General features: G+C 39.2%; 1 protein-coding gene across 1 annotated transcript in view; it reads left to right on the top strand.

The window, feature by feature from the left end:
* The first annotated feature begins 4237 nt into the window (after nt 1-4237).
* Nucleotides 4238-21358, top strand: part of LOC114628078 (zinc finger protein 431-like) — an 18868-nt gene continuing 1747 nt past the window's right edge. The window contains 5 exon segments of the mRNA XM_028776032.1: nt 4238-4330; nt 7809-7842; nt 14171-14297; nt 14503-14563; nt 20980-21358. The exon segment at nt 20980-21358 is cut by the window's right edge and continues 9 nt beyond it. Of these exon segments, the coding sequence (XP_028631865.1) occupies nt 7840-7842; nt 14171-14297; nt 14503-14563; nt 20980-21358 (570 nt within the window). The 5' untranslated portion in view covers nt 4238-4330; nt 7809-7839.

Raw genomic sequence — 21358 nt, 5'->3', positions numbered from 1 at the left:
AATTCCTAACCCCTTAACCCCTACCCACTAACCCTAACCATTCTGCATATGAGGAAACATCATAACCCTAATTCTAACCCTAACCCTAAGTACTATAGCCTAAGTACTATAACCCTAGTACTATATCTTAGTTGTAACCCTACCCTTATCCCTAGGTCTAACCTTAACAAAAGATTCTGCTGTGTTTTAGCATATGAGAAGACCATAGAAAAATTTAAAAATACTAATTATTAAAGTATAAAGGAAAGTTTTTAAATTTTTCTTGTATATTAAAATTGTATTACTGTCCCAATTTTTATCACCCCTATCTCTTTCATTCACTCAACCCATATTTGCTTGTGATTCACCATTTAAAGAACTATGGTTTTCTTTGTTAGGGTTTCTGTTGCTTGAGTTCTACTTATGGGTTTCTCATTTTTGTCCTAGTTAGTTTTGGTGTCACAAACTAGAATCACTGGGTAAGAGAGAAGCCCAACTGAGGAATTATCTCCTTTAGACTGGTCTGTGGGACATTTTCTTAATTGTTAATTGAGGTAGCAGCTAGGCTCATCCCACTGTGGGTGTTGCCATCCCTACTTAGTTGAGTGTGGGCTGTATAAGAAAGGTGGTTAAACAAGGCAGGGGAAATAGGCCAGTTAGATTTCCTTCCGTTTCTGTGCTTCCCTTGATCATGATGTATAACTTTTAAGTTAAAGTATACCCTTTCCTCCTCAAGTCAGATTTTATCACAGCAACAGAAAAACAAAATAAAACCATCTATTACAGAATTATAATGCTTATCTCAGAACTGTTTTAATGATTATATAAAATAATTCACGCAAAAGCTTTATACTCACTGAGTAGTCACGATTAGCTGCTGGATTGAACCCCTTAAAGGGGAAGTGGCATACTAAACAGAGAACTCAGAACTCTTGGTTTTCTTTTCTTTTCTTCCTTCCTTTCTTTCTTTCTTTCTTTCTTTCTTTCTTTCTTTCTTTCTTTCTTTCTTTCTTTTGTTGGTCCTAGCTCTTGACAAGAATATATTTGTCTAAAGAGACTGAAAATCTATGGTTCTTTCTTCTCCTCATGGCTGCCAAAGGACCCATGTGGTTCAGATTCTCTGGATTACGGTATGGATTCTTTTTTTTTTTTTTTTTGGTTTTTTGAGACAGGGTTTCTCTGTATAGCCCTGGCTGTCCTGGAACTCACTCTGTAGACCAGGCTGGCCTCGAACTCAGAAATCCTCCTGCCTCTGCCTCCCAAGTGCTGGGATCAAGAGCGTGCGCCACCACCGCCCGGCTATGGTATGGATTCTTACTGCTGAACATTAGCTACTATGGGTTTGAAGTTGGGTCTCTGTTGGGGCTTGGGTATTAAAAAAAAATGTTTGTATGAACACAAGCTAGTTAGACCATGGAGTTTCTTGTGTTACTTTCTTCTTTGGAGTATTGCTTTAATTACATATGATTTATATGTTACTCACAAAGGTGGTTATTCATTAATACAAAATCAAGAAGCTGAAGGCATTGGTGTGCCCAGGGGATTAGGATGAAAGTACTTTATGAGTAGACTTGGTAAGTTGACTTCTTTTTCAAAAAAATACTATTTATTTAATGTATATGAGTACACTGTTGCTGTCTTCAGACACATCAGAAGAGGGAGTCAGATCCCATTACAGATGGTTGTGAGCCACCATGTGGTTGCTGGGAATTGAACTCATGGAAGAACAGTCAGTGCTCTTAACCACTGAGCCATCTCTCTCTAGCCCATAAGTTGAATTCTAAATTGAATTCCCTAACCCTAACCCCTAAAACTCTAACTCCTAACCCCTAAAACTCTAACCCCTAGCCCCTAACCTAACCCCTAACCCCTAACTCCTAACCCCTATCCCGACCTTGACCCCGACTCTGACTCTGACCTAAACCCTAACCCTATGTCATGAATGTTCAATCATGTGTGGTCAATGGTCTGCATTCCTATGCCATGAACTTTCAGCCATGTGATGAAATAGGGCTGCCCAGTGCAGATGGTTCATTCCTGAGATAAGATATTTCTCTATTTTTGTGGTTATCTTAGGCTGTTCTGGATTTTATGGTCTGTTCCTAGAGCTGATGTCTTTTTTTGGGGGGGGGGTGTTTCAAGACAGAGTTTCTCTGTGTAGCCCTGGCTGTCCTGGAACTCACTCTGTAGACCAGGCTAGCCTCGAACTCTCGAACTCAGAAATCCGCCTGCCTCTGCCTCCCAAGTGCTGGGATTAAAGGCGTGAGCCACCACTGCCCGGCTAGAGCTGATGTCTTATGATCTAGTTTCTGGGACTTATGATCTATTCCTGAAACTTGTGTCTTACAGCATTGTTTTGAAATCAGGCCTGGTCCTTAAATGGAGATAAATGGAGTTTTTGTTGCTTGTTCAATACACCATGATTAACAGATAGCATTGGTTCCTGAGAAATCTACCTTCACAGTGTTATTTGCTTGATTTTCAGATAAGAACTTGTGGTACAAAATGAACATTCCTGAGGCATTTCTGGCTGTTATTTTTATAATTTACATCTGTTTCTACATGACTTTGAGCTAAGCATGTTCCTAAATGTCTTTGTTTTTACATTGTGACCACGTTCAGAAGAGGATCTAACTTAGCATGCTTAGGAGTAGGCAAACCTATATGTGAATGTCTCTGGACCCCCTAAGTAAAATCTCAATGCTTCCTTTGTTGAAGAAAAGCATTGCTTTGGAAATGACTCCCATGTTCTTCTTGCCTGCCACAGGGGGAGGGGGGGATCTTTCTCAGCTCTCCTGTCTTGGCTTTTTATGATGGCTATTCTTGGTATTCAAACTGACTTTATCTTTAATTAACTAAAATTCAGAGTTGGGTACTGTGAGAGATTTTTCTTAATTATAATTTTGGAAGTGAGAAAACCCTTCTTCACTCTGGATCTTTTGAGATGATAAGAACTACTTTTAATCTAGATCTAGACCACAGCTTCTGATGGCAGCCTCCATATATAAAGGACATTGGAGATGGTAGCTCGTTCCCTTTGTCTGCTTGCCCTCGCTCTGGCTAGCAAGTTTGGATTTTTTTGTTTTTTGGATTTTGCTTGTAGCGGGGCGGTGGTGGCGCACGCCTTTAATCCCAGCACTTGGGAGGCAGAGGCAGGCGGATTTCTGAGTTCGAGGCCAGCCTGGTCTACAGAGTGAGTTCCAGGACAGCCAGGACTATACAGAGAAACAATGCCTCGAAAAAAACAAAAAAAAACAAAAAACGAAAAGAAAAAAAAAGAAAAAAATGGATTTTGCTTGTTTGTTTTCTGGCATTAGAGCCTATTTCTTTGGAATTCTGATGCATACTGATGATCATCTGAGACATCTAACAACGTGGAATCAACCACTTTCCATTGTTAGACAGCCATTGTTAAACTAATTGGATCACAGCCTGTGAGCCATGATAATAAATAGTACTACACACCTAGAGAGATTCATTCTATCGGTTCTGTTCATTGTTCATCTAGAGAACCTTAAGTAACGCAGCTGTTTTTTGTTTCTGTTTTTAGTTTTTTTCCCCACCTTCTCACAGAGGAAGACAGACGTGCTGGCCAACAATAGAGTTCCACAGTGTTTTTCATCTGTTTCTTGCTTTTGCCTCCCCCCACCCCCCACCCCCCGCCCCGGTTGTCTCATACCCACCAGCTAAAAAATATCTGCAGTTTACCAGAACCCAGCTTGAAGGCGCACAACAAATATCTTGTTTCCTAAAGTCTATCTTTAATTGTTAATACCCTGGGTATCCTTCCACTGAGGACCAGATTGAGAACTCCACTGCAAGTTGAGTAATAGGCTATGTAAGCTTTCCTCCTTGATTCCAGGAGGAAGAAGTGGAAGTGCCTACTGAGTACTCAGGGGAGTTCAAGCAAGGGCTGAAGTGGCAAGGTAGTGAGTGCAGGATCAATTGCCACAAAGGGAGGAGCAGGCAACTGAGCAGAGGAAACTGGAGTGGTGGGTCCTCCCCGGGGCTGGGTGGGAAGACAAACAAGTAGGATACTGGAGGACAGGCTCAAATAGTACTGAAATGCACATCTCTGCACACCTGGAAAAACTTTTGCCCTGGACTGGAAGCCTGAGTCGGGAACTCAGTCAGCAAACTGTAACACAAAGGGAGGTGCTCATGTCACTCAAGACTCATTGGCCAATCAGAGCCTTCAGATGGACCTGCCAGTCAGAAAAGGGGGAGGATTCTTCCGGTTGTCATGCTGCAAGTTCCGCTCCGAGGCTGAGCAGTCTTAAATGTTTCCGTGTGTTGTGCTCTGAACTCTGCTACTGGGTATTGCGAGGGGACGCTCTGAAGTCGCCACATGGTGAGCGCAGGGTCACTGCCCACAATAGGGAGGAGCAGGCAGCTGAGCCTCGGGAGCTGTTGTGGTGGGTCTTCCCTGGGGCTGGGTGGGAAGTGCCAGCCAGATGCTGAGAAGTCCCTTGTCCTACTCACTTGCTGGATCCGGGGGTGGCCTCTGAATAACTTCACTATGGGGGCTGTGTCTGGGCAAAACATTTGGAGCAGGGACTTGTGTGTAGAAACATCCTTGGCAGGATGCCAAACTCGGAGAGCCCTAGTGTCTCTAGTATCTTCTACAAGTTCTGTCCTTAGCATGTAATATTTAGGTGTAAGATCCGTTTGGAGTTAATTTTGTGGAGGTTTTAAAAGGCATCTCATGTGTTGTGTAGCAATCCAATATCAAGCTGTGCTGTAGAAGAATATAATGTTCGAAAAACAAAACAAAAAAAGAAGAAGAAGAGTATAATGTAAAGGATTTCCCAATGCTTAGGAGATAGTAAGGAACACCAAGTAGAATTTGCTTCAGGGAGGACTGCTTCTAAAACACTCCACAGATAAGTAGCATGCTAACCAGGCCTGTTAGAGATTAGGACGCTAGGGTTAGGATACACATGTTTATTCATGACGACTATCCAGAAATTTGGCTCTAGGTCATGACAAAGAAGACCCCTCTTATTTACAACTAGCCACTAAGCCCATCCTCATATAAAAGAGCAGGCCTCTAGCAAGCTGCTCAAGGCGGCATTACAGGGTCACAACCAACATTAAGGCCTGGTGTGCCATAAAGGCCCAGTTTTCTTCTTGAGAAAAACATAGTTCTGCCACACAGGCAAGACTACACCAGGTGACAGCTATTTGAAAAGGAAAAACACTGTTATGTTGAGGGCTAGCCTAATCAAGCAAGGCTTTCCATCAGGCCCTCATGTATGGAGAAGGAAACCCAGGAACATGCTTAGCAGAGCCAATACCAGACTTAGGCTTTGAGAATTTTCCCCAGGGCCCTGATGTATTGAGAATAAAATAGAGCTCCTCTAAAGCAAGGGTTATGCTTGTGAAACTTTTAATGTTCTGAGGCCAAGGCCTTTGGGAGGGGTTGCTTCACATCCTGAACCAACTCTTTCTACCACATGGGGCTGTGGCTATCAGTCCTAAGTCCACTGTAGGTTTGGTAAGTAATGTTCTTGAGATACCCTGTGTCCTACTGTGCACCATTGCTTATTAGACTCCTCCTGAGTTTGTCCCATTGCATGATAGTTTCTGCTGACTTCATAGAAGTCTACCATTTTTTTTTCCATTTTCCTCCTGTTAGTAGTATACAAGATGCTATTCTTAAGAAGCTTACTTTTGAGATGGCTCAGCAGTTAAGAGCACTGATTGCTATTCCAGCAGTCCTGAGTTCAACTCCCAGCAATCACATGGTGGTTCACAACCATCTATAATGGGATATGATGCCATCTTCTGGTGTGTCTAAAGACAGCTACAATGTGCTCATATATATTAAATAAATAATGTTTTAAAAAAAGAAGAAGCTTACTTAGCATAAGACATAGTTTGTGTAAGACCTCTTGTCCCTAGCTTTTATACTTCCTATCTTCTACTTTTCCTATCTTTTTCATCCTCTGGGATCTTCCACTCAGGACTCTGTTACTCAAGAGTAACCTGCTGTTTCAGGGCACTGGTGTACTTAAGAAATAATGATGTTAATATCTTTGCTATATAAATCTCCCATTTAAGTGGCTAGACTTGCAGTCTCCAGTCCATATTTAAATTGTTCAAAACATAACCTGAGGCTTGAACCTAAAAGAGACTTAAGGGTGACAGCAAATGTGGAATGCAAAATCTCTTCTCTGCTGCCTCCTCTTTGAGTATTAGCCAGCGCTGCATGCATCCTGTCATCAAAGACATTTTTCTTAACTAAACTTTTATGAGTACAGTGATTTCTCCATGGGAAGACGTGTTTATTCTAGCTGCATCTTCAGCCTTTTAGAAAAATATTTCTGGGATAAGTTATGTTGACTCAGGTCACATTGCTCCCCAGGGCAATGACCTTGCTTTCCTCTTGATTAAACTTCCCAAGTTCTTTAGTTAAAAGGCTGTACCACAATAGAGTTTTAAAATTACCCATTCGAGTCATGTATTGAACTGTCTATTGCAATAACAGGAAAAGGAACAAACCAGAATAGGAAGAACAGTTTACTGTATACACTGCAGAGTGAAACAGGATAGATAAGAGCTAGATCACAGACTAAAGTTTAGGATAGTCAGCTACAGGGGTCACCATTATGAAGAAGGACCTGACTCAGGCAGGGTAAGTAATTTTGTAATTTCCCAGAATCTATTAATTCACGCATATGAATGAAAACAGACTAGATGGGTATACAATTTATGAAGGTTAGCTTGAGACAATGAGTATTGAATTTCCAATTAAAAGGTTGTACTATGCAGATATTTGCAATCCTCCTTGACACAGTTAAGTCAGTTCAGAAATCTGAGATGGTTACAGATATCAGAAACTAACATTACACATAGGGAAAAGGGTTAAATTCCATTTTCTTTATGTACCACTACTCTAATCTCTTATTTGTTTTTATTTTCCAATGTTTCCCAGTCATTAAGAATTTCATTCCTTGGCCAACTGATGACTGCCCCAAATTGAGATCCATCCCATGGGCAAGAACTGATCCCTAACACTATTAATGATACTCTGTTATGCTTGCAGACAGGAGTCTAACATAACTGTCCTGTGAGAGGTTCCACCCAGCAGCCAATGGGAAGAGATGCAGCGACCCACAGTCAAAATTAGATGGAGCTTGGGGAGTCCTACAGAAGAGTTGAGGGAAGGATTAAGGGACCTGAAGAGGATAGGGACTCCACAGGAATACCAACAGAGTCAACTAACCTGAACTCTTGGGGACTGAACTATCCACCAAAGAATGGTCCATGGCTGGACCTAAGCTCCCTGAACATATGCAACAGATGTGCAGTTTGGTCCAACAACTGGAGAGGGGGTAGAGAGAACTGTCCTGAATCTGTTGCCTGTCTGTGGATCCTGTTCCCCTAACTGGGTTCAGTGGGAGAGGGTGCATCTAGTGCTACAGTGAGTTGATGTGCAGGGGGAGAGGGGATAGGGGATGTAGTTTGAGAAGGGATAAGGAGGGAGGAATAGGGCAAGGATTTGCATGACGGGGGAGGGGGTACTGGGAGGAGAGGAACTGATATTGGGATGTAAAGTGAATTTAAAAAAACATACGAGATCTACTCAGCTGTCATTTTTAAGGAGGATTCTATTGATTTTGTACTTAAACTGAAAAGAGAATTCTGTTATATAATATGCAAGGGAAGAGTGTTTCTGTAGAAACGTTGCAGATTTTTTGGCTTTCTAATAACTCATTAAAAGTCAGAGGTTTTATTGGCTCATGAAAAATTGCAATTACATGTCATATGCAAAAAAAGAGTTTTATTACTTTTCCTTAAGGGCTTTCATATTTGTTTCTGTTTAGAGCAACATCTCCTGAAGCTCAGCCATTCCTTATGGTATGTAGTTAAGACTTACTTTGAACACACCTAATCCTGCCTCTGTTACTCTGTGCCTAGAAGACAGTTTTGCAACTTCTTTTATGCTGGTCCTGACTGGCCAGTGCAAAGGAAAAGAGATTAGTGAATGAGTGTCTTCCAACCTCCCTGGATTTTGAGGGGAATTACAAACAAAGAGTGCCTATGTAAGAATTGAGTACACTGATCAACTTTGAAGCTTATGTAGTCACAGCACAGAAAGGGCTGGGGAAGAAGTAAAGTGAGAGCTTTCCTGCTTTGACAGTAGCATCGAGTAGTCAGGTAATCAATTTTAGATGATCAATAAAAAGTCCAACCTGGCCATTTTTTTGGGGGGGGGGTCACAGACCAAGGCAAAAAAGAATCTGGAGGAGGAACTGAACTTCTCTTTTGTACACATAAGCGTACACACAAAAATGGGGATAGATTTGTTTTCTAAAGTACTTATGACTTATAAAGCAGTTGATGCAAAACAAGCTGTTAAGGTATATAATACAAATATGTACTTTCTTTAAAAGTCTGTTTTCTTGTATTTAGTTTTTGAAATTTTGCATTTCCTCACACTGGTGCAGACTTGTATACAAGCATCAATCACAGGAAACAAAATGTTCTCTAAGTGATTGTAATAGATATCCTTTTCTTTGACATAAAAGAATGAGATACTTTTAGCAGTCAAAATTATTTTCTCCATTGGAAACATTTGTATGCTTTAAGTGAATCTCTCCAATTTGAATAGCCCTCCACCCCCAGTCCATTTTCTATTACTGGAAAAGGAGTGAACCAGAGTGCATGGGGTGAGTGCTGGCCAGTGATTGCTTTGATTTTGATTTTAACTGTAATCCTGCGGTTCTTGTTTAAAGGACAGTGTTATATTTATAGGTCTGTCTTTGTGTTTACTTTTATCGGTGGTGCCATCTATGTTGTGTGATTTTATTAATTATAATTTAATTATATTGTTGTTTCTCTGGAAAATGATACAGCACTGATTTTTGTCTTCTGAAAGTTTAATATATTATGTTATGAGTTTCTTGCATTTTTGTTGGTTTGGGGACTTTCTGTGGAGAAACAATTTTGATTTTCTCTTCTTGATCCTAAAGACTTGCCTCTCCTCATTTCTTGGCAACTCTGTGTCTTCCAGTTGTTGCAATCATCAATGTTTGGGTTTTTGCTACTGAAGTGATTGATATGGTTAAGACCTTGGATTTGGATTTGTAAAGCTTTCTCATATTATTGTCTGTGTGTCCTAAGTAGCTTCAGTCATCAGCATTGACATTTCAGAGCCTACAGTCATCTGAGGGAGCCTCACTTGAGGGCATGCCCTCATCAAAACAGCTGGATGCTCTGTTGGTGAGAGATTGTGTGGAGTGATGATTGGTGTGGGAAGGCTCTTCCGATGAGGGTGGCAGGATCCCTCAGCAAGTGGGCCTGGGCTGGGTAAGAGAGCTAGCTGAGCATGAGACAGTGACCAAGCAAGAGGGCAAGCCAGGAAACAGTGTTTGTCCATGGTTTTTGCCTTCATTTTTTTGGCGTGAGTTTCTATCCCCTAAGCTCCCAAAATGATTGACTGTTGTCTGACAAAACTATCCAAAAACAAAGCAAAACAAAACAAAAGAAAACCCTGTTAATTGCTTGAGATGGGTTTGGTTAGAAGATTCAATCACAGCAGCAGAGTAGCAAGTTAGAGCAAAAACATGGAATGCAAAAAGTGATTTTGCTTCTGAGCAGAACCTGAAAATGTTCTCTTTTGGTGAAATGTGGAAAATATAAGGACTTCAGATGGCAAAAGGCATGTACACAGAAATTAATTGGCTATTCCTGTAGTACCTGGAAGATCAGTGTGTTGATTAATGCAGACAGAAGAAATTGAAGTCATAGGATTTCAGTGGAATTCAGCCAGAAATCATTTGTGTAATATTTTGGCCCAAAGTCTTTCTCTGTCTCTCTCTTTTTTTTTTTTTTTTTTTGGTTTTTTGAGACAGGGTTTCTGTGTATAGCCCTGGATGTCCTGGAACTCACTCTGTAGACCAGGCTGGCCTCGAACTCAGAAATCCGCCTGCTTCTGCCTCACAAGTGCTGGGATTAAAGGCATGTGCCACCATTGACCGGCCAAAGTCTTTCTAATTCTGGCCATGCCCTGAGGATCTGAATAAGGCAGAATTAAAAAATAATGGCCTGATTTCTTAGATGGTAGATTGACTACAATGAAAAAAAGCAATAAGTTGGGCAGAAATATATGCAAAGTCTGTGGCTTGTAGAGAAAAACAGCGCTGGGAAGTTTCAGGTGTCAGCCAAATGCTGAAACAGAGTCAGGAATCATGAAGGAAATTATCACCATTAAACAGAAGGACCTTGCTCTGGATTTGAAGCCTAAGCCCCAAGGGTAACACTCCCTCCTGCTAAGCCTTCAATTAATAGAAAGAGTAGGCAAAGTGATTCCTAGTCCCAGGAAAGAACTTCATATAAAACCTGGTGGTCTAAGCATGTGGATTCCATCCCAATTTGGAAGCCAAACTTGACAGTATCACCCATATTGTGCTGGTTCTGGAAGCAAGAAAGATACAAAAATTTAAATTATTCCTCTGTGGTTGCAGTTCAGCACTGTTCCAGCCATCTGTGTTTGGCAAAGACAGAGCCCCAGTGAGAAAACTGAGAGTTCACTGTATGAAGCTGTGAGGATGAAGCCTGAGTTGTATTTTGAGACCACAAGATGTTAAGATACCTAAGCTATGAGAAATCTGCCATGGAGAGATGCATATGGGGTGGAAAGTAACCAACTGAGAGATGTCTGAGAAGTTGCAGGGTTAGGGCCATCTAAACCCTTTGAAACTGAAGCAGCCTCATGTATCTGAGACAGAAGTGTTTGCCCTGTTGGGTTTCTTGTCTTGGTCCAATCTTCCATCGCTATGGATACATTCCACTCTATTGGGATGGAAAGGAGTATTCTGTGTCATTGTATGTTACAAAGATGTAATTTGCTTTCTGATTTTACAAGATGTGGAGATCAAGAGATTGCCTTGAGTGTCAAAAAGCTCTCTGGACATTTGAACAACATGTGTACAGGCTGTTGTAGACTATTAAGATCATTGGGATGACCATGAGCCTATAGTGATCAGGTTCAAAGTGTAGTTGATTGAATTTAAAAGCTCCCAGATAGGATGATGTCTTTGAACACTTGTCTCTCTTTTGTTTTTTGGGGGGAGCTTATGGAAGCTTTTTTTTTTTTTTTTTGGTTTTTCGAGACAGGGTTTCTCTGTATAGTCCTGGCTGTCCTGGAACTCATTCTGTAGACCAGGCTGGCCTCGAACTCAGAAATCTGCCTGCCTCTGCCTCCCAAGTGCTGGGATTAAAAGCGTGTGCCACCACTGCCCAGCTTTTTTTTTTTTTTAAGTTTTTTTAAGATTGTTTTATTTATTTATTATTTGTAAGTACACTGTAGCTGTTTTATTTATTTATTATATGTAAGTACACTGTAGCTGTCTTCAGACACCCATATGAGGGCATCAGATCTCATTGCAGATGGTTGTGAGCCATCATGTGATTGCTGGGATTTGAACTCATGACCTCTAGGAGAGCAGTCAGTGCTCTTAACCACTGAGCCATCTCACCAGCCCAGAAGCTTTTATTTTATTTATTTATTTATTTATTTATTTATTTATTTATTTATTTATGGTTTTTCAAGACAGGCCCAGAAGCTTTTATAAGAGGAACCTTTCTAGATTCCTTATTGGAGGTGGAATGTGAGTGTCTATAGGCTCAACCCATTCATTTCCTGTTCTTTGTGTCTTCTGTTTTGTGGTTCAAACTGATCAGTCAGCTTCCTTCTTGTGCTGTCATGCCCTCATGTTATAAGCTTTATCCCTAAATCACATAAGCTACAGAAGAAGCAATTGTTATTCAATGCTAGGCTATTTTGCTACCCTAACATTTTTATATTCTTAGTTGTTTTTTTTATTTTAGTTTTGTGTGTGTGTGTGTGTGTGTGTTTTGTTGTTGTTTTTTTTGTTTTTTGTTGTTTGTTTGTTTGTTTGTTTGTTTGTTTTGGTTTTTCGAGACAGGGTTTCTCTGTGTAGCCCTGGCTGTCCTGGAACTCACTCTGTAGACCAGGCTAGCCTTGAACTCTCAAACTCAGAAATCCGCCTGCCTCTGCCTCCCAAGTGCTGAGATTAAAGGCGTGCGCCACCACCGCCCAGCTTTTGTTTTATTTTGAAGACAAAGTTTCTTTGTGTAGACTTGGGTGTCCTGAAAGTAGGTATGTAGACCAGGCAGGACTTGGTCCACCTGTCTCTGGCTCCAGAGTGCTGGGATTAGATGTGGGCCAACATGCCTGGCTTGCTTTCTTTTTATATGATTAGCTGATGGGCTTGGAAGGCATGCAAGTAAATTTTCTGGAGATAGCCCACCATTTTGCATGGCTTGAGGTAGGTGAGCTCTGAGAATACAGAGTCTTTAGAAACTTCATCCCAGGATTGCTTCTTGCTGCTGATATGCCTTTCCTGTCTCTATTACATAGCCTTATGATTCCTGAGCATCAGCCTACCCTATTGAGCAAATTTCCTGCAGATCAACATGAAGATGAACGTTCATGAATTAATGCTGTTTAGATGAATTAATGATTTTATAGAATTCCTGATTTGATTAAAATAATTTTTTTAAAGATTTATTTACTTATTGTATGTGAGTACACTGTAGCTGTCTTCAGACACACCAGAAGAGGGCATCGGATCCCATTACAGATGGTTGTGAGCCACCATGTGGTTGCTGGGAATTGAACTCAGGACCTCTGGAAGAGCAGCCAGTGCTCTTAACCACTGAGCCATCTCTCTAGCCCTGATTAAAATAATTTTAAGAAGAAAATTTAAGGAGATAGTTTTAGTTGTTTTGCTAGAAAGATATAATACAATTAGAATCAAGAATAGAATGTACCCACTCCCCATAGAATAGTGAGTAAAAGCTGCATAATCAGAAATACAATGAGCTTTCACAATTACCCTAAGAGGAGAAATAAGCTTGGGGCAAATTTGTGATCAAGGAAAAAACATTCTTTCTAGGTCAGGTCCAAGGATGAGGCCACAGATGTGGGCTATGATAAAACAAGGCCATGTGGAACTGTTGCTTTGAACTTATGATGAACTTATAGAATGAAACACTGTTTTGAACTTACTATCAGCATCCTTCTGTAACTCCCTTTTTGTGTAACATTTTATCTATGAGGTAATTTTCTGAAGACCTTTTGGCTAAGAAGGTATAAAAAGGCCAGAGAAAAGAAATGAGTTGATGGCTTGGGGGCTCTGCTACATCCGTCAAAATGTATGTGTGTGGCATTTGAGGCTCAGCCCTATCCAACAAATTATATATTTGTGTGTCTGTTTGTCTAAATGTATGTACATTCATGCATGTATAAGTATATGTGTGTTTGCAAGTATGCATGAATACTTATGGAATTGATGAAACAGGTTGTTGGGCCCGGCCAGTGTGTATATGTGTATGAATGTGTGTTTCTGTGTGTGTTGTCCGTGTAAAATGATTTTCTTTTCTCCTCTCCTCTCCTCTCCTCTCCTCTCCTCTCCTCTCCTCTCCTCTCTTCTTTTCTTTCTGGTTCACGAAGAGTTAACAAGTTCTAAGCCTAACCCCTGGCCAGCAAGAGATCCTGGAGACAGAAAGAAAAGAAACCAGCTCTTATTAGCACAAAACAGTAAGAGAGAGTTATAAACCAGAGATCATCAGTCTTTGACTTTCAAATGACACTGTGCCCTGCCCAGTACCATTCCCCTAAAGGTCTCCTCTAGAGGCCAGGGCAGGTCCCCAGCACAGTAAAGACCTCTGAGTTCTTTCTTTCTTTCTTTAGTGTTTGTTTGATTAATTTTTGCAGGTGAGTCAGAGTCTTAATATATAACTCTTGCTATCCTAGAACTCATAGCATAGACCAGGGTGGCATCCAACTCAATTAGGTATGCCTGCCTCTTTGTGCTCAGTACTGTTGATCTGTTTGCTCTCTCTCTCTCTCTCTCTCTCTCTCTCTCTCTCTCTCTCTCTCTCTCTCTCTCTCTCTCTCTGTGTGTGTGTGTGTGTGTGTGTGTGTATGTGTGTTAATTGGCATTTCATTTGCAAGGCTATATCCTATTCAAAAGGCACAGAGATGAACTTCATTATTCAGTTTCCCTATAAAATGACTTGGTTAATAATTAGAACTTTTGTGTCAGGAAATAAGTGGAGGAAGCAGTAGAATTATATGAATATATTGTCAATGACGCATACATTTAGTGTTGTTGGCATCATACTTTCTGTTGTACACACGTATGGGATATTTTAGGATGCAGTGACCTATGATGAAGTGCATGTGAACTTCACTCAGGAAGAGTGGGCTTTGCTGGATCGTTCTCAGAAGAGTCTCTACAGAGATGTGATGCTGGAGACCTACAAGAACCTTACTGCTATAGGTAAAACTGTGCCATTTTCTTTCCATTATTAAAATAAGGAGACAAATGTTTCTTTGTTATTGATGATCTTCTGTAATTTGAATTGAGAATCAGGAAGAATGAGGAGAATAAATCAGCCGTAGTTCTAAGGGTCACTGATTATAGTAATTTGAATTTTGCCTATTTTTCAATAATATATCATACATTTTCTGGTACTATATTTTAGGCTACAATTGGGAAGAACATAATATTGAAGAACATTGTCAAAGTTCTAGAAGACATGGAAGGTAATTTTCATGTGCAAGCTGATGAATATATGCCTCTGAAAGAATTTTAATGTGTCCTGGAAGTTTTAAAGAAAAGCAACAGTGTAAAAAAGCACTGCTTTAAGTATAATGATGATTATTAAGTGTAGTACAACTAAATTAAACTATCCCTGACTAGCTTACAAATAAATGAGACTCAGACTATGGTTATTTTATTTGACTTTGACAGCTACTGGGGTGTAACCCCTACTCTTCTGTTTAAACTGCTGGCCTGGCTACCTCCCCAGCCATGTACCCCAGATACTTGCTGGTTCTCCTGGCATGTGCTCATGGTCTCTGTCCCTCATGGCTGCTTTCTTCTCTTTACTCGTTCTTCCTCCTTTTCATCTCCTCCCCCAACCAGGTCACTCCAAACTCACCTACCTCTAATCTATCTAGTAATTGGCTATAGCCAATTTTATTTAACTAATAGTTTTAAATCAGGGAATAAGGTTTGCACAACAAAAGCTTATAAATGTGTGAAATCACGCATAGGCCTAGACCTTCAGGTATAGAATTTAGCATTACAATACATAGCAGCAGACCAAACCTCAATAATTCCCCCTTTTTTTTGTCTAAATAAAAAGGCTCCTTTTTTAATAATAATGAACAACATACCCTAGGAATAATTATGAAATTGAATTATTAAGTAAAAGTGACATTTTAAAAATCTTGTCTGATTGTATTTGGGAATTTAGGAGAAAATATTTTATTATCTATTTTATCCTGGTGAGTTTAGAGTTTTGTATGTAAATTAATTTTTATCCTAACTTGTATAACTCTCCTAAAATTACCTTTGTGGACCTAGAACATACTTTTAAATCTTTTTTTTTTTTTTTTTTTGGTTTTTTCAAGACAGGGTTTCTCTGTATAGCCTTGGCTGTCCAGGAACTCACTCTGGAAAACCAGGCTGGCCTCGAACTCAGAAATCTGCCTGCCTCTGCCTCCCAAGTGCTGGGATTAAAGGCGTGCGCCACCACCGCCTGGCTCAGACTTTTAAACCTTAATTTAAGTTTACAGTAATGCTGTAACTGTTTAATTTTCAACCCCATTAGAGATTTGAGAAAGAATAAACATTATTTGAGTATGCAGAAGTGTTAGGACACAGATTTTAAAAATCATAGGAATGACAGAGAAAGCTTACTGCTTGGACAGTCCCCAATATTTTTTTTATAATATTTATAAAATATTGCTCTGTCTTGGCAGAGTATAGCAATCAACTATCTTGCACCCATATGTCCTTTTTGGACAGTACTTTGTCTGCAGATAAAGTTAGGGCCCACTTTCTTGCCCAGTGGCTAGCTTTCCATAATTTAAGTAACTCCACACATAGGTATTGATGTTCATTATCTTTTCTGAAGTGGATATTGTCATGAACAGACATGTCTCATAGTTAAAAGATCTTTTGGTAATGAAATAACATTAAATGTCATATTTTGTGGATCTCCAATGCTTTTTTTTTTTTTAAACTTTATTTATTTATTTATTTATTTATTTATTTATTTATTTATTATAAGTACACTATAGCTGTCTTCAGACACCCCACAAGAGGGCATCAGATCTCATTGCAGATGGTTGTGAGCCACCATGTGGTTGCTGGGATTTGAACTCATGACCTCTGGAAGAGCAGTCAGTGCTCTTAACCACTGAGCCATCTCACCAGCCCTCCAATGCTTTTGAAAACCACTTATTTATAGCATATTTGAACAAGCAAAGAATACCTGTCTCCAGCTATCCATTATCTGTATAGTCTTTTTTTTTTTTTTCCGAGACAGGGTTTCTCTGTGTAGTCCTGGCTGTCCTGGAACTCACTCTGTAGACCAGGCTGGCCTCGAAATCAGAATTCTGCCTGCCTCTGCCTCCCAAGTGCTGGGATTAAAGGCATGTGCCACCACCACCCGGCAATTATCTGTATAGTCCAGGATATATATTTTTGTCATAATCTAGACTAGTATCTATACAACTATGTGTTTGATTGACTGACCGTTAACTTGTATTGTTTACTTATCCTAAGCAGTTTGTAATAGCAGCTATTGAAAGAACTGGGATTAAACCTTATATTTTTGGATGAATTGTATAGGCACAATGCCTATATAAAAACAATAAAATTAATCTTAAATTTTGTATCAATATATAAAGATTTATAACAATGACAACCTTAAATCTGTATATATAAAAAAATACAAAATTTTGTACCAATGTAACAAAATATAACCTTATTATAATTGTTTTTTGTTGATTTGGGGTGAAGAATTTTTTTGTTTTAGGGACCAAAAGGGAGTTGGAAAAATGGTTAAGTCAAAATAAAGTTAGCTGGTATTATGTGCTGTACAGTCTTTATGTGTTGAGAAAATTTAGGACTTACCTGAAGTCCTGACTGTAACAGTGTGAAAGGCTGGATGAACCAAGGTCATCTGGGATCAGCAGTCTTTTCTGAAGCTATTTTGGAAGCAAGTCTTTAGAGGAAACAGCTTTCATGCAGTTGAGATAGGATTAAGGATTAAGGGAGGTGGACAGTATGTCTCACTGTCTCAGCATCCCCAAGGGTGAATTTTGTCAGAGCTGACCGTTTGGTCTTTTATTTTGTAATATACAAAACTTACAACCAATGTTTAGTTTTATAAAGATATTTGTATGAAATGTGAAAGGTGCACAGATTAGTTAAGGATTAAATTTTTGTTTTTTGTTTGAGCAGGTGAAAACAACTATCTTTTTATGAATTAGTTCGATCAATAACCAAATTGTAATATAAAATTTTACTTATGCCATATGAAAGAATGACATGATGAATTTTGAGAACTGTAGCCCACAAGATTTATAGGCTATGTATTGCTGAAGTTTTATGGCTGATGGCCATGTAGAGGGATCAGCAAATCATGTTACCTGTCCTGTTTGGTTTTTCTGATTTTTTTTTCCTTTGTCTGCAGCCATGATCTTCAGGGGTCTTCCACTATGAAATCTGATCCTCATTATTTTAGGAGTCTAAAGCCTTTTTGTTGTTGTTGTTGTGTTTGTTTGTTTGTTAACACAAATATAGAGCCTGTCTTAGTCAGGGTTTTTATTCTTGCACAAAACATGACCAAGAAACAAATTGGGGAGGAAAGGGTTTATTCAGCTTACCCTTTCCACATTGCTGTTCATCACCAAAGGAAGTCAGGACTGGAACTCAAGCAGGTCAGGAATCAAAAGCTGATGCAGAGGCCATGGAGGGATGTTACTTACTGGCTTGCTTTCCCTGGCTTGCTCAGCTTGCTTTCTTATAGAACACAGGACTACCAGCCCAGGGATGGCAACACCCACAGTGGGCCCTTTCCCCTTGATCACTAATTGAGAAAGTGCCTTATAGCTGGATCTCATGGAGGCATTTCCTCAAGGGAGGCTCCTTTTTCTGTGATAACTCCAGGTTGTGTCAAGTTGACATGCAAAGCCAGCCAATACTGAGCCTCTTTCCTAAAATAGCATCCCTTTGGTCCAGTAACCCAAAGTCATCAAAAATATAGATTGATTTAATTTAGCAGCTTCTTTTTTATTTAGGTCTGCTCTACTTTGACCTTTGTCATAGAAGATATGTAATATCATTATAACCACTGAATTTATAACCACTTTATTTTGACAATTAAAACAATTTTAAATTATTATTATTATTTATTGAGATACTTTTTTTGTATGTAGCCTGAACTCACCTGGATTTGTTTGTAGATTAAGTTAGTCTGACTCACAAGAAATATAACTATTGTTGCTTTTGTCTTCTAAACACTGAAATCAAAGACCTGGATTTATTTATTTATCCATGCATGCTTAAAAGCATTTATATTAATTTCCATTTATTTCTCCATTCTTTAAAGATTAATAATTTTTCTATTGATAATCTGGAGTTATTACTGTGTTTTATTTGGGTTGCTCTTTACTCTAATTGACCAGGCCTCAGGGCCACATTTTTATGACTCCCCTAACCCATGAAGATTTCTCCTCCATTCACCTTCAACCCCTCATGGTTCTCCTTCAACCCCCAAGCCAGAGAACACTAATCTTTTGAGTTCACATGTGGACTCTCTTGTGTCTGAGAAAACCAGATCTTGGGGAACCAGTATTAGCATTAGAATACAGGTAGCATCAGGCCAACTCTAATAGCATAGAGGATAAGATTTCTGCCCAGCTCATGTGCTGTTTAGGTTGATTAGGAATAATAAAAGTTATATGTCTTTTATCCATGAATTGAATGATCAAGGTGGGATAGAAACCCCAGATTGAGATTAAAAATTTCTACAACAATTAAATTCTCACAGAATTATGTACCTCAATGTCAGATAACTAATATATTTGAAAGACATTCCTCAAAGAAAAAAGAAAAAAGAGCTGGGCGGTGGTGGCGCACGCCTTTAATCCCAGCACTTGGGAGGCAGAGGCAGGCAGATTTCTGAGTTCAAGGCCAGCCTGGTCTACAGAGTGAGTTCCAGGACAGCCAGAGCTATACAGAGAAACCCTGTCTCGAAAACAAACAAAAAAAAGAAAAAAGAAAAAGAAAAAAGAATGCCCTAACGGAATCATAACCTCAGTAGAGCTATGCTGTATAACTTCCAATTTGTTTAGTCTTATACCACTTACATATTGCAAAAGGTATACACATTTAATAGGTGATATTATATAGGTATATTATATATAGGTATATGTCCACAACCTTCTAATAAGCAAATAGTCCATAGTAAAGCTGGGATTTCTAATATACTTGTAGTAACATTGCTAAGTTTGATGAGAGGGGCAATGTAAGTGAGTCAAGAATGTTATGGGGAAACCTTACTACCATACCACATGTCTATGAAGAATAAAAAGTCAAACTACGTGAATGCAATGTGGAACCCTTTCATTTGTTACTCTCCTTTAAATAAGATTATCATATGTCACAATGGATACAAGACATGTGAGCATAGGGCTATTGAAAGAAGTAAGGTATCTCTCTCCCAGAACAATTAGAAGATATGTAATAGTATCCAATATGAGTAGACTTTCTGAATGTGATACAAGTTTGCAATTAATTGGTTTTTGTTAAGGCCTAGGTAAAATATTAAGGCCTAGGTGGGTGGCTAGTCTGACATTTTGTGCTGTTGCTAATGTTATAAGGAAATTTCTCATGTTTATTTCTCTGATGTTACTAGGAAACTTTCTTATGCCCAAGTTGATTGCAGACTTTGTTATATTCTATGGTCTTGGAAGCCAATTACAAGAGAAGTCAGTTAGAACTGCTTTGTATAAGCTTGGACCCAAACCAACTACCCAGCAGCATTTTCTACACCTGTGTATAAGCATTCATGGTATTTGCCTTTATAATCTGTCCCTGGGATGGACCCCATCATAAGAGAAACACCTGCATCTATTATAAGACTTTCATTTTGAGTAGATGTTGAATAAAGTTGAAGTTCCCAAGACCTCCCTAGGAACTGAGATCCTTCTTGGTGGAAAGAGGCATGTATATATGTAACTGACCTCCTGGTTGACAAGTTAAGACATGAATATTAGACATGATAAGTCCCATCCTGGTTAACAAGTTAAGACATGAATGTTAGACAAGATAAGTCACATCCTGGTTGGCAAGTTAAGACATGAATGTTAGACAAGATAAGTCCTATCCTGGTTGACAAGTTAAGACATGAATGTTAGACAAGGCATATCTCCTGGCATAGTTGAATTCTCCAACCAATGGGAGCAGGATAAATATATAACAAAGACATGCTCCTAAGAAAATCCCTTATTCCTAAATCTTGACTGGAATACCTTGGCACAGATGTTTATAGATCTCAGGCTTAAAAAGCCCTGTGGGATCTTAACTCAATATCATGGTTCAGCTCCTGAGTCTGACCTGTAGCTCTGATCAGTCAGTCCTGGGGTACATACTCAATAAACTATCCCTATCTGACTGAGATCAGTGCTCTTGTGGTTTGTCAGGCAACTCATGGACCCCACCAGTTTTCCAACTTTATTGGGAGTATCCACAAACTCACATTGGATAAAATTCCTATAGGTGCTACGAATGTGGAAAATCTTCTGTTTGTCCTGGTTCACTTTGCGAATGTGGTATGATTCACTATAGGAAAAATTTTGAATGCAATCAGTGTGGTAAAGCTCTGAATTCTTGCAGTTCTCTTGTGTGGAAAATTTATATAGAAAAATAATGCTATAAATGTGAGCCATGTAATAAATGCTCTTACGATTATAGGTATCTTCAAAAATGTAAAACAATCCATAATGAAGGAGAACACCATGAACATAAAAACGGCATAAAACCTTAAGATCTGTTTTTTTTTATGATTAAATCAAATTGTAACATTTATGCATACATATGAAACGATTGATCAGTGTAATGAATGTGGTAAAGCTTTCACATGTGCTAATTATCTTCACAGGCATGAAACAAGTCATCCTGGAGAGAAACACTCTGAATATACTCATTGTGGTAAAGCTTTTGCATATCAGAATCATCCTCAAAGACATGAAAGAATTCATACTGGAGAGAAACCCTATGACGATATTCAATGTGGTGAAGCCTTTGCGGGCCACAGTAATCTCCGAGTACATAAAAGAATACATACTGGAATGAAACCCTATGAATGTAACCATTGTGGTAAAGCCTTTGCATATCCCAGTAATCTTCAAAGGCATGAGAGAATTCATACAGGGGAGAAACCCTATGAATGTAATCAATGTGGTAAAGCCTTTGTAACTCACAGTGATCTCCAAATCCATAAAAGAACACATACTGGAGAGAAACCTTATGAGTGTAAT

This window comes from Grammomys surdaster, unplaced genomic scaffold (assembly GCF_004785775.1).
Source record: "Grammomys surdaster isolate TR1022 unplaced genomic scaffold, NIH_TR_1.0 66, whole genome shotgun sequence".
NCBI classification, from domain to species: domain Eukaryota; kingdom Metazoa; phylum Chordata; class Mammalia; order Rodentia; family Muridae; genus Grammomys; species Grammomys surdaster.
This window is presented reverse-complemented; position numbering and strand designations above follow the sequence as displayed.